The sequence below is a fragment of the Stenella coeruleoalba genome (genome assembly GCF_951394435.1).
Source record: "Stenella coeruleoalba genome assembly, chromosome: 13".
Taxonomy (NCBI): Eukaryota; Metazoa; Chordata; class Mammalia; order Artiodactyla; family Delphinidae; genus Stenella; species Stenella coeruleoalba.
The window spans coordinates 67521318-67534450 of NC_137159.1; the positions used below are offsets into that span (position 1 = coordinate 67521318).

The 13133-nt window shown below is 52.3% G+C and overlaps 1 protein-coding gene across 1 annotated transcript; it reads left to right on the forward strand.

Annotated features, from left to right (window-relative positions):
* Positions 1–2012: 2012 nt before the first annotated feature.
* Positions 2013–10603, forward strand: PCARE (photoreceptor cilium actin regulator; the record flags this gene model as incomplete). Its single annotated transcript, XM_079941311.1, has 2 exons — positions 2013–5758; positions 10429–10603. 2 exons carry the CDS (start codon positions 2013–2015, stop codon positions 10601–10603), a joined length of 3921 nt encoding a protein of 1306 aa, XP_079797437.1.
* Between the last annotated feature and the right edge of the window lie 2530 nt (positions 10604–13133).

Here is a 13133-nt window from a genome sequence, read left to right on the forward strand (position 1 = left end):
TGAGAGAAAATGAAAACTGTAAAGCCAGAATATAAGTCCGTTCTCAGCAACTTCAGGAGATGCTCGATGCAATCTTTTTTCTATTAGGAAAATTAAACATTGTCAATGAGCTAAATAACCAAAAATATGAAATGGTTAAATCAAAGCCTCTCTTCCTCCTGCAGTTGGTGGGAATTATTGTGTGTTTAAGAACAGAGAAATGACACAATAAGGCCTTAGAAAAGTCCTGAGGCATCAGTGTGCCAAGCAGAGAGCCGTCTGCACAGACGTAGAATGGCAAAAACCCGATCTGGGGCTCTAAGCCATCTGTAGGCAGTTATTCCCAGACAATTCAGGAGACGACTGGGGCTTGGTCCTGGACAAACTAATGAATTTTCTCATGACTTTATTACAAGTGACTTAGATGCCAGGGGGAAAGGAATAAGGAATACCTTTTTTTTTTTTTCTTGAGTACCTACCTCTTACCAAGCACCACACCAAGCACTTGCCTAGCATTAGCTGACAATTGACTTAATCCCCCCAACAACTCCACGAAGTAGATATCACTATCCCCATTTCAAAGATGAGCTCTGCCCCAGGGAAGTTAAATCACTTGTGGAAATTCCCCCAACTAAAAGGAGAAGAGCTCAGTATTTAAACTCAAGTCTTCCAACTTCAAACCCCTGCTCTAGACTTTACTGACAGCAAAGAAAGTTTTAAAGGAGGTTTTCTTGTTTTTTTGTGTTTTTTTTTGCGGTACGCGGGCCTCTCACTATTGTGGCCTCTCCCGTTATGGAGCACAGGCTCCGGACGCGCAGGCTCAGCGGCCATGGCTCACGGGCCCAGCCGCTCCGCGGCATGTGGGATCTTCCCGGACCGGGGCACAAACCCGTGTCCCCTGCACTGGCAGGCGGACTCTCAACCACTGCACCACCCGGGAAGCCCTAAAGGAGGTTTTAAATGGGCAGCTGCGACCTTAGCCATGGGCAAGAGCACCAGGCTCAGACTGAGTATAGAAGCTGGGCTTGAAAAGGAAAACACATTTTTCCCTTAAGTTCTACTCCTAATGGCTCTCCACTGCCCAGGTTTAGCTTATTTTCCTATGAGGAAGGTTTAGTAAAAAGCCTTTTCCTGTGAGAGCATTGTCTCCCCGAGCCCCTATAGTCCACAGGGACCAGCCTTAAGCTTTATACGATGGAGAGTTTTTCCTGCTTTCCCCTCCAAGGCTCCCTGCGATCGACCTCCCTTTTCTAGTGTAGAGGAAAGCCTTCTTTATTCCTGTCTATTTAGAGATGTCCTCCAGCACTAGAAAGTCGTAGCATTTTTATAAGCCACACAAACAACAATGTATCACCTCAATTCCCAGCTACTGTGCAGTTTGGGGGTCTTCTGGGTGGCAGCAGGTTGGAGCACACTCAGCTAGTTTGCCCTTATTAAACTGTGAAGGTCACTTCTCTGCCAGGATTCATAAACGGTCAGCCCTCGCTTCCCCTCCACAAGTGTGTCTCTTCCAGAGCCTTCTGCAATTATGGCTCATTTCCCTAGGTTTCATATAGCAGGCATCTGAACAGAATTAAAAGCATACGCACGTGCAAAAATAATCCGCTTCCCAAGATAGTAAATGCTGAGTTCTATATTAGAACACGTGTGAGCGCTGACTGGCTAGGGCGTGATTAACCTAATAGGCTTAAAGTTCCACTTGCCATGCACATCTGTCAGGACACGAGCAAAATGCAATCCGGTAATCCACGGGACTGAAGTCCTCGAGAACTGCCCTGTGGCTCACCAGCGGCAGAGGGTTCAAAACTTAGAACAACACCAGAACGGCGGCAGCATCACTACCTCTACACGATGGGGCCAAGGAAGTAAAGAAAGCCGGTTCCAAGTTTAGGACGTTGCACCTTGGACTTCAAAGGATTCTGGCTTGGAAACTGCCTGGATGGACTAGTAAGACTGCCTTTTGTTCCTGTTTTGAATACAATTCTCTGAAAATTGTGAGGGTTGCAGATGGGAGATGACTACAGGCTGACATCATGGGATGTACACCTTCCCACAGTGATATTGTTAACAGCGTTGCTAAGAGTGGCATCCAGTTTTTTAAAAAGCCCAAAGCAACTCTGCCAGGATGTCAGGGGCCCAGTGAAAGATGCTCCATCCCTTTGCTGGTTCAAAACTCCACCTGCTATGACTCTGGAGGGGGCTCGTCCCAGGGACAGAGGCCAGAAGAGCAGCAAAGTCCCCGGTGGATCCAATCCGGGGCTGAAAGTCTTTGTCAGCTCACCAGAGATCCCACTTCGGGCAAAAGGAAAGACATGGAAGGACTGATCCCAGAAACCAAAACCTCCCCATCCCAGCTGAACAAAGCACAGAGCTACGTGGCTACAGACGTTCCACTCAAGAGACAGAGTTCCCATGGATCACAAGGGGCGGCCTTTTCTGGGGAAGAGAGTGAGGAAAGCAATACCCGGGAGACTTCCAAATGGGGAAAGAGGCCAAAATGTCACAGGTCGAGCAAACAGGGCCATGACTGCCAAACCATCCTTCCTGCCCACGAGTCTGAAGACAAAGTAGACTTCCCTGAGCCCCTGGTGAAGGCCCACCAGCGTGCTTACACCTATCTGCACACCTGCCTCTCCAAATACGAAGCAGTTATGAGCATCACCCATTGCGCCACGCAGACCCAGGAGCTGCTGCAGCCCATGGTCGGCTTCCTGTTGCTGTGTTTTGATGAGGTCAACCAGCTCTTAGGGGAAATCTCCAAGGATGGAGAAGAGCTCCTCCAGGAAGTTAAGGAGGATCTGGCTTGGCCTTTGAAGAAAAGAGAGCCCCAGGAGCAGCCAGATCTCTTGCAGCAGCTTCTGCAGTACACAGTTAGCAAGCTGCAGGCGCTCAGCGGCACGGTGGCCTCGCTCTCTGACAGCCTCCTGGAGGGCTCCGGCCGCTACTTCCAAGGCGCCGCGGGCCACCTGGGAAACAAGCTGTGCAAGAAGAAGGGTGCGGATGAGCACCTCCTCAGGGTTCTGGGGCACCTGGAGAGCTTAGCGAGTGGCCACGGTGACCCTGAAGTGCAGGGCCTACCCTTGTGCTCTGAGGACAGTGGCATCGGTGCTGACAATGAGTGTGTGCAGCTGGCAGACAAACTGGGCAAGCGAGCCAGCTGGGACTTCGTGCTGGAGCCTGCAGAGTGGAGGCCAGCGATTCCACCCACAGTGGAGGCCAAGCTGTCCAGACATACCTGGCAGCAAAGCCCATTCTGGATGGGTTCAGCCAGACCCCAGGACTGCCCGCTCTCCAGGCCTCTTACAGCAAAGGTTCAGCCAGCAGTGCAGGGTGGATCGGGGAGCCCCTGGCCCTCCAGCACAGGCCCAGAAAATACTGCCTCCAGGCCTTGGGGGCTGGGCCAAAGCGCTCCGTGTGATTCCCCTGGGATCAGGATCTCCAGGGAAGCACACTTTCCTAAAGGCTCCAGGTTGATGGACACTCCGCCCCTCAGTGAATGTGAGGACAGCAGCCCAGAGGCGGAGGAAGACAAAGAGAGCTGCCTGAGTCCGCGTGCGGGGCAGGGAAGCGCTTCCCATGCAAGGCCTCGGTCTTCACCTGCCGGTGGTGCCGAAAGCCTATTTCAACCACACCCCCGGAGGCTTAGGAGCCCCCAGGACGAGGAAATGATTCTGAAGATGAAGGAAGCAATCAGTGAAAGGATCAAGTTTGTCCCCCTGCCCTCTGAGCACCAGGAATGGATCGAGGAAGAGGAGAGAACCGTGGTGGCCCCAAGACCGAACACGGCCAGCGACAGCAGGAAGGCCCCCTCAAGGCAGAGGAGGTCCCAATCTGAGGGGTGTCTGAAGAGCCACGTGGAGGACCCCACGCTCCAGGAGCTGCGGAGGGTCCAGAGAGACCTCAGCCAGAGGCTGGAGGCGCTTTGCACCCGGGACACCCGACGGCAGGGGCACAGCCAGAAGCAGGTTCTGCAGCCCAGGGCAACAGCGCTGAGGCCTGACCACTACTGCAAGGTCACCCCAAGCAGCACCATCAGCAAGCTGAAGGCGTCCCTCACCAAGAACTTCAGCATTTTGCCAAGTCAGAGCACCTTGCAGAAATGCTGTCCCCACCCTGAGGGAGAACAGCCCTGGCCGGGAAAAGCTGAGGGGCTTCCAAACGTCATGCCATCAGGTGAGAGGGCCAGTGAGGCTCCCAGGGCCCGGGACTGGAACATCAAGAGCTGTCCTACCAGAACATCGGTCAAGAAACTCATTGAAACTTTCAGTCCCACCGAGGGTCTAAGGACACTGGGGGATTCCAAGGACTCTGGGCCGAGCCCCTGCCCCAGGAAGTGGGGGGTCCCCACCATGCCTCCCAGATTCCCCATTTACAGGGGACTTGCCCCTTTGTATCCAAAGCCTCGAATTTCTCCAGCAGCAGGTGGAGAATCTCTCAGGATGGGCCCAGGCTGGAGGCCCTTTGCTCCCACCTTTCCCCCTCTGCTCACAGCAGAAGCGTCCAAGAGTGAGGACCTCAACTGTGAAACAGAGGAGAACCCAGAGCATCTCCCTCCACCGCCTCTGGAAATCCTGATGGACAAATCATTCACTTCCCTGGAGCCCCCAGAAAACAGCAATCTAGCAGAGAGCTCCCTTGAAGGGACCCACGTGCCAGGGCTGGGAGGGGCTGGCCCCGCCCGGAGAACGTGGGCTTCCCCAAAGCTAAGAGCCGCCATGAGCCCCTCTGACCTGCTGCCCAGCAAAAGCACGGCCACCCTCGCCAGGGCCCGCAGCACAGAACCAGGGAGAAGCAAGAGCAGCTGCAATCCCGGAAAGCTCGCCTTGGACCTCAGTCACCCACCAGCAGCCAGCGGGAACCCAGAGGTGCAGGGCAGCAGGGCTCAGAGTCAGGCACGAGCGGACAGGGCCACAGGCCTCTCCAAGCATCCCCGGAAGGTCATCCACTGGCACCACTCCAGCCACACATCTGGGCAGGGCAGGACCTCGGAACCCAGCCTGGCCAGGCCAATGCGAGGGCCGCATTCTCCCGAGGCCCCAAGGCAGAACCAAGACGGAAGCCCCGTGCTGGTCAGGAAGGCCTCTCCCACGAGGGCACACTGGACACCCAGAGTGGACAAGAGGCACTCAAGCGTGCCCCCCACTCACAGACCTGCCCAGCCAAGTGTGCCCTGTGTGCACAGGTCCCCCAGCCCACCGCTCAGCCCTCCAGCGAGCCCCAGGATGCTAAGCCCCCCAACAGTGAAGAAACGAGCCTCCCCTCCCCCCCAGCACAAACTGTCCACCCCTCCCTCGGCAAGCCCACCCGCTCGGCACAAGGTCTCCAGCCCCCCTGCCCAGTGCACAGAAGCCAGTTCCCCTGCCTCTGGCCCCTCCCCATCTCCCCCAGCATCTCCCAGTCAGGGGCCCAAGGAAACAAGAGATTCTGAAGACAGTCGCGCAGCCACGGCCAAAGCATCCGGGAACACATGTTCCATCTTCTGTCCAGCCATCTCCTCTCTGTTCGAAGCTAAGTCACCATTCTCAACAGTACCCCAACTCACCCCACCATCGCTGCCACCTGAAGCTGGAGGTCCTTGTGGGACCCCGACAGGATGCTGGAGGAGCAGCTCAGGGCCACGACTGAGGGCGGACTCACAGCGAGGGACAGCCCTGTGTGCCCTCAACCCTCAGCCTTTCATCAGAAGGACAGCTTCTGACTGCCAGCCGGGCATCCGCCTTCACCTGCCTGTCCCGGGCACCACCAGCGACGCTTGTGAATCCCAGCTTGGCCAGAGCAGGTAAGGAGAGTCCTCGGGCCACAGCCCTGCAGTTATTGGGATAGAGCTGATATGCCCTTAGGCTCATCTGGGTCAGTAGTTTTCAAACTGTGCTCCCAGAGAAGAGCAGCTGGGAGAGGGGTCTAGGAATGTCCTATCTCCCAGTCCCCCATGCTTAAGCAACCGTCTTTCATCTGTTACACACTTCAGGTTCCCGAGAAAGATTTAATTGCAAGGGGCTCTGCTGTACTAAAGATAAAGTTTAAAAGAAAAATTAAAAAAAAAGTTTAAAACAATCAGGTTGGTGCCACCACATGTGCCCCTTATTTTACACTTGGGGAAACTGAGGTGAAGTGACTTGACCCCCAAAGTTGAGTCATTGTCACCTGTCTGGAGCCAGCAGCCTGATTTCTGTCTTTCCTGGTTTACGGCAATAGCCCAGCATCTTAGTGGGACGTGCTCAAATTTTTGGTCCCAGGACTTCTTTAAGCTCTTCAAAATCGAGACCCCCAAGGAGCCTTTGCCTATGTGCATTGCATCTATCGCTTTTTACTGCGTTACAAATTAAAATTGAGAGATGTTTAAAATATTTATTAATTGAAAAAACGACCCCATTCTATGTTAACATAAACTATATCCTAATGAAAAGTAACTATATTTTCCACAATAACAAAAAAAATGAGCGAAAGGAGTGGCACTGTCTTATAGTTTTACAAACCTCTTTAGGGTGTGGGCTTCACAGACAGACACTTGGATTCTCAGACCTTTGTCCACAGTCAATCTGTTGTGATATCACACATCATGTAGTCTGGAAAACTCCACTCTACATTCCTGAAAGAATAAGTGAAAAGGGCACATAACATCTTAGTATTATTATGAAAATAGTTTTGACCACGTGGACACAACCCCCCGGCCCCCCCCCCCCGAAAGGATCTGGGAGGCACCCAGGGGACACACCTTAACAAACAGCGGGTCCTGGAGGTATTGGATGTAAAAGTCTGGCTTCCCCATACTCCTGAGGACCTGCCCCCACTTCTGCAATCCAGCCTCATCTCCATCTCCCCTTTCAGAGGAGTGTAGAGCAAGAACAAGACTCTCGGGCTTCCCTGGTGGCGCAGTGGTTGAGAGTCCGTCTGCCGATGCAGGGGACGCGGGTTCGTGCCCCGGTCCGGGAAGATCCCACACGCTGCGGAGCGGCTGGGCCCGTGAGCCATGGCCGCTGAGCCTGCGCGTCCGGAGCCTGTGCTCCGCAATGGGAGGGGCCACAACAGTGAGAGGCCCGCGTACCGCAAAAAAAAAAAAAGAAAGAAAAAAAGAACAAGACTCTCCATGAGCACTGAGCACCAGAACCCAGGCGGAAGGGCTGCCATGCCTGCCCTGGGCCGGCTGAGGTCTAAGCGTGCCTTTCTCATGAGGGGCAGCTGACTTGCATGTCCTTGGCCCAGCCCCGCAGACAGGTCTGGGCATGCAGCTACAAGGGGGCGTGACTCAAAGTATAGCCACTGCCTGGGAGTTGAAAGGATTTGAATGGTGGTGTGATTATTTTTCAGAGTTTATGGGGACACGCATCTTTTCCCAAATTGTAGCACGGGGAGAAAAATGTAAATCTGAGGTCGATTAAAGAGGAACTCTTATCAATGTGTCTTGATATCATATCAGACAAAGCTCAACCCACAGCAGTCCTTGCTATCTTTGCATTGCCCACAGTTGTGTAAATGAGAAGTTAATTTCTGCCAGAGCGATATGTGTTACAGACTTCACAGTCTGTCCTGGCATAAATGGTAGTTTTTCACAAAGTACCAGGCAGTCAATTTTAAATAAAGATATTATCTCGGGAAAGTTGTGCATGGTTATAGTTCTAGAAACTTCCCCAGCCCCTTGAAAGAAATGAAATATTGATTATTTTTGCAAGAATCTTAATGTAACGTTGCTCTTTTCTTAAATCTAAAATGAACTTCCTACAGCACAGTGCCTTTCATCTGAGAACCTCTATAAATGTTATTGCATTATTCCTCACACCAGCCAGTTATTCAGTTATTAGATTTCTAAAACTGTGCCCTTCCGGAGAAGAGCTTGAGAGAACAAGGACAGTAAAATGGCATTAATTAAAAACACTAACATTTTAAAACAGCAGGAGCAATAATAAAGCAACAGAAAATTGTTCAAGGAGAAAATATTGCCATTCTTGCAGGTTTCTCCTCGGAATAGGGCGGCCTTAAAGGTTGTTTTATGTCCTGAATCTCAATATTCAGAGAGATGAGGCGGGATGGGGAGTAACTGTAGCTTTAAAGAGGGAGGAGGATTCATAAAGAGGAGCCTTCCCAAGGTCACGTGGAAGGTCACAGAATGACTCACAGCCATTCCCGTACCTCCTGGTCAGACCACACGTCTAAGCTGCTCCAGACTGTGAAAATGTGAGCACGTGACGAATGTGATGGGAAAATGCCTATTCCCCAGATACACACCCCACTCCCCACTCAGCCCTGTAAAACTGGCGTCTGGGAGCAGAAGTGCACCAGCTGTAAGAGGAGGGCTTTTGCGGCTCTGGAGATGACAAGCATTTTTTTCTGCCCTTCCTGTGTATGGGAAACAATGCCAGGGAACGGAGCGTGATTCCCCCGAGATCATGCAACAAGCCAGTGCCCGAGAGCCAGAAACTCCTACAGGCTGTTTCCCCAAGCAGGGACTTGCAGGGACAGCCCTACCCATTGTATCTCGCAGCTGAGGCAGGCTTGCAGGATGCACTGGCCTGTGTCTGGTGTTGACCCCCTGCAGGTCAGCCCGTGCCGCTTTTTTAGAAAAACTGATGGTGTTGATATCTTCCCCATCTTGGGGCCCAGGGATTGGGCACAGTCCTTGGAGGCTTCCCCAGGAAGCTCTGTTACTGAGCTTCAACTGTTATTTATGTGTTGAATGCCCAGGTGAAGGCACCTGTCTCTATCCAGGTCTCAGTGTGCCCAGACTTGCTCCGCTAAATGCGGTGCTTTTAATTTTGCCAGGACTGGACCAGCCAGTCAGGGTCTCTCTGCAGCCCCCTGACCCCGTTTCCTGGAGACCTGGGCTGCCTGGCTCCCCAGCAGGTCTGGGAACAGGTGGAAACACGGCCATATGGCAACCAAAACAGTCGACCTCCTGGCCTGAGCCTCACACATATGTGGGACCTGGTTGGGGGTGGGGAAGACACAGTTCAAGAACCAAATCCTGCGTCACACGTCGGCGTCGGCCTCCACTGACACTGCGTGCCACGGCCTGTCCTCTGCTCCAGTCTGGGAGCAGCAAAGTGTCACGCCCCCACCCCTGCTCAAAAGGGGCACAGGAAGAAGAAAAAATAAGGTGGGAGCTGTGGCCCACAAATCACTGGGTCCTGCAGGGACTTATGATGGGGCCGGAGGCTGACAGAGATGAGACTGGCTCTAAGGAAGAGGGTGGGTTCCTCACTGCCTGAAAATCACGTATGACGGCCAGTGTCAGTGCCCACCCCACCCCCCCCCCCCCACCATTCCTGCCACCCTGATCTTGTTAGGATCCAAACTCAAACTTGTCCTCCACTGGTTGGACGTCCCACGTAAGCGTAACCACGCAGAGCCGAGCACACTCATAATACAGTCGAGAAGGTGCCGTCACGGGCAGAGAGAAGGGCTTCTGGTCTGTGCATGTGCGGAGCTGGGGCCAGTCCTGGTCCTCAGGTGACTGATGGAGAGGCTCCGAGCCTCAGGTGCCCACCTGTCATATGACAGGGTGGTCCCTCAGGTCCCTTGCTGGTGCGACTTCCTAGTTCTACTACAAAACAGCACTAGTGACAGCCGACAATTTAGTGAGCACCTATCATATGCTGGTTAGTGTGCGGAGAGTTTTCCAGGCGTCATCCAATATTGATAACTTTGAGTGTCCTATGAGATGGGTATTATTACTATCTCCCTTTCACAAAGCAGGAAACTGAGAATCAGAGAGATCAATCAACATGCTATAGGTCACACAGCTAGTAAGTGGAAGGGCCAGAACTCGAACCCAGACAGCCAACTCCACCCTCCACGTGGTCTTTGTCAGGCTAGCCTGGCTGCCCGTAGCCAGTGTGGCTTTCCGAGCTGGTCCCCCATCTGGCCTAGGCCTGATCTGTGCTGTGACCACCCTCCATTCTGTGCTCCCAGAGCACATTGGGTGTCCCTCTCTGTTCCCCTCAGCAGCTGGGAAGCTCTATTCTAGCCATATGCCAGGTCTGAGCCAAGCAGTTTTCATTTTATTCCATTCAGGAAAAGGGTGGCAGCTGAGCAAAGCAGGGTTTTTTTTGCTGTTATTGTTGGCATTATTTTTGATTCAACTAGCTAAGCCTAGCTCTTTATTAAATAAGAAGTGCTCTTAAAACAAAAACAAAATAAAGGCCTGGCTCCCGAGTTCCTGAGGGAGACGCTTTGTTCACAGCAGCAGGATCTGGGCATCCGAAGAGAGAACAGGACTCAGCCTGTCCTCTGAAACGCCAGGAGCTTGGCTCTCACAGTGCCCAGCCACAGCAGACACCCACAAGGACAGCACCAGCAGGCAAAGCTGATATGGAAAGGCAGAGGCCTGGCACCAAGAGTCCACCAGGTCTGTGGGTGACACAGACGGGAGGGCTTGAGAGAGACAGAATGGAGATGGGGCGGGGCCAGAGGAACGAGGAGGGTTTGATTGGCACCTGTGCTTTCTCTCTGCAGCAGCGAGGAGAGCCCCAAGGACACAGAGCCATGGAACAGTCCCTGTGCCCCAGAACCGAAGGGCGGCAGCAGGGGTGCACCACCCCCAGAGCTCTGCGTGCTGGGCCACGGGCTGCAGCGGGAGGCCAGCGCCAGCCATGCCCAGGACAAGCGCCAGCAGAAGGAAGTGGCCTGACGGGCTGGCTGACTGAGTCACACTGATGCCAGTCACCCCAGAAGGCAAGGGTGACAGCCAAGCGTCAGACAACCCCAGAGAGGGTGGGCCAACCAAACTCCTCCTGAGAGGTAGGAAAGGCCTGGAAAGGGCACTGCCCAGAGGCTCTCCTAAATTCTAAACCATCACTGTTTGCAGTCCTAGATCCTGGTTTGCCTTGGGGTTCAATGAGTAACTATAACTTTGGACCCCACAACGAGACTCTTTAATCCTTCAAGTGCTGGTCTTAATTTAGCAGGAAACGATATTTACCACGTGCTGCATGAGCCAGGTGTCTTACTTGGGTTCGCTCTGTGAAACCATTTAATTCGTTCAACAATGAATGAAGAGAGAGCATTCTCCTGGTTTTTGCAGATGAGAAAACCAAAGCACCTCTCCTCCATTCACTCCCCACCCCCCCCCCCCCCCAGTGCCTTGCCTGAGGTTACACAGCTAGGAAGAGAACAGAGTAAAACGTGAACAGGTGTGCCTGGCTCTAGACTCTATTGTCTTTCATTCCTTTTTATTTTTTTGAACATTTCATTGCCCTTGACTGTTCCATCTGCAAGCATACGTATGTACTTGTGCAGGTGGAAAGCTGCTGCTTCTGTTTTTTTAAGGTTAAATAGTGGCACAGCTTTTATGTGCCCATCATGAGCTCTGTTTAGAAGCTGACTGCTCCAGAGATAAGAAGCCTGAGGTGGCATTAAGACACACAGCTCCACCCACCCTCCTTCCCAAGCTCAGCTCCAAAGCCCTAAAAGCAAAGCTTCCAGCCCAACAGTGCAGCCCTGCTGCGTCTCCAGCTAAGCCTGTCTCAGAGGCGTATCTCAGATGCTCTACCCCATGTACCCACATGCCTCTCAGACTGAGTGGGTACAACCGACCCTCGCAAACAAAGCAGCCTATTCTCTGAAACCCGTGGGGGCTGAAGCTCAGAAGGACGTGTGGGTAAGGCAGGCACGCGCGCGCACACACACACACACACACACACACACACACACACCCTGGTCTCCCCCAGGGGCTTCTTTGCCAACTTTATTCCCAGGTCATCTGCAGAACTTCTGCTGGAGTTGAAACTGAAGTGAAGAACCATTGTTCATGCCCCAAACCTGCTTCTGCCAATGAGCTAGATATTCGCTGCAGAATTTGGAATTTTTCCACTGGAGGCTGTGGAGTGCTTTCTATTTAGAAAAGAATTTGCAGTAATTGGGTGATTCAATGCCAGCTCAGTGGGTTGTCAAAAGACAAGAATTCTCATCCACAGGGTACAGCTAAGGGCCAATCCTCCACATCTGCTTCAAAGCTGATTTTTTAAGTTTGGAAAAATTATAGACTTCAAGTCCTTTCTTGTTGAAGTAGATCACGACTCAAGAACATGTTAAACTGGGTCCTGAGGACTAAGCTCCCTCCCCCAGGGATAGGCTGCGGCTCCAAGTAAAGGATCCCCACCTTGACCTGTCCAGTTATTCAGACAGGGGTGACAGGGACAATCTCTTCCAAGGCACTCAGGAACAGTTGATTAAACTACCAAGAGGGTTGCTGAGGCCAAGGGGCTGGAAGGCAGCAAAGGTGTAAGATGAAGGAGTGCCAAGCTGACCCCGGAACAGATGAGTCAAAGGTATGTTTTTTGGGCTACAATCCCAACTACCGCACTCAGCCCATATTACATGTGAATTCGACTTTGTATAAAAGAAATTAAATCCACCCCAATAGACCATTTGTGTGGCATCCACGGGCTCACCCCTCCTGAGATCAGGCCTTTCCTCAAATCTGTGTCTTTGTCTGTGCCTGGGAGAGCACACTCCCAGTGGCCTTGAGGGGCAAGCCCCACTCCACAGCTTCTCAGATGGGTCCCTCTTACCCACCCTCCCCCTCCACCCAAGAACCTCGTGCTTGCCGGGCTCAATCCACTTCCGGTGCTCAAGGGAGAAGGGAGAGCAGGGTGTTTTTGTTTTGTTTTGTCTTGTTTAATTAAGCCAATGGCCCCAACCCATTAAAGACTCATGTGTCTGTTCTTTTTCTTCACAGTTAGAAACCAAGAAGGAATGTTGGGTATAAAGACAAAAGGGCATCCACATAGGAGATTCATTTAAGAAGTGCGTATTATACCCATATTCTTATTGGGGCCGACTCGTTTCTGGGGGTTTACAGCCATCCTCCATGCACACGGGGACCCCAGAGCCGTGGAGAGGGAGGTGTCCAGCCCCCTCTTTATCCAACACATTAGTAACATAGCAAAGAGTGCTGCCCCAGGGGAAAAACACAATTTTCTAGTTCCATCAAAAGGATTCATGGAGTAAAAAAGCAAATATAATATTCTAGTGGAACAGTGATAGCTTTTTGCAAATATAAATACAATCTTCAAGATGAAATATATCTTCTTTCCGCAGCTTGGTTCTGTGCGGTCGTTCACCCTAAGCAGCATCTATTTTCCTTCCTCACGTCATACACCCAGTTCAGAACCTAAAATAATCCACGTTGATAGAAAATGAAGGGCAGACAAACCAGA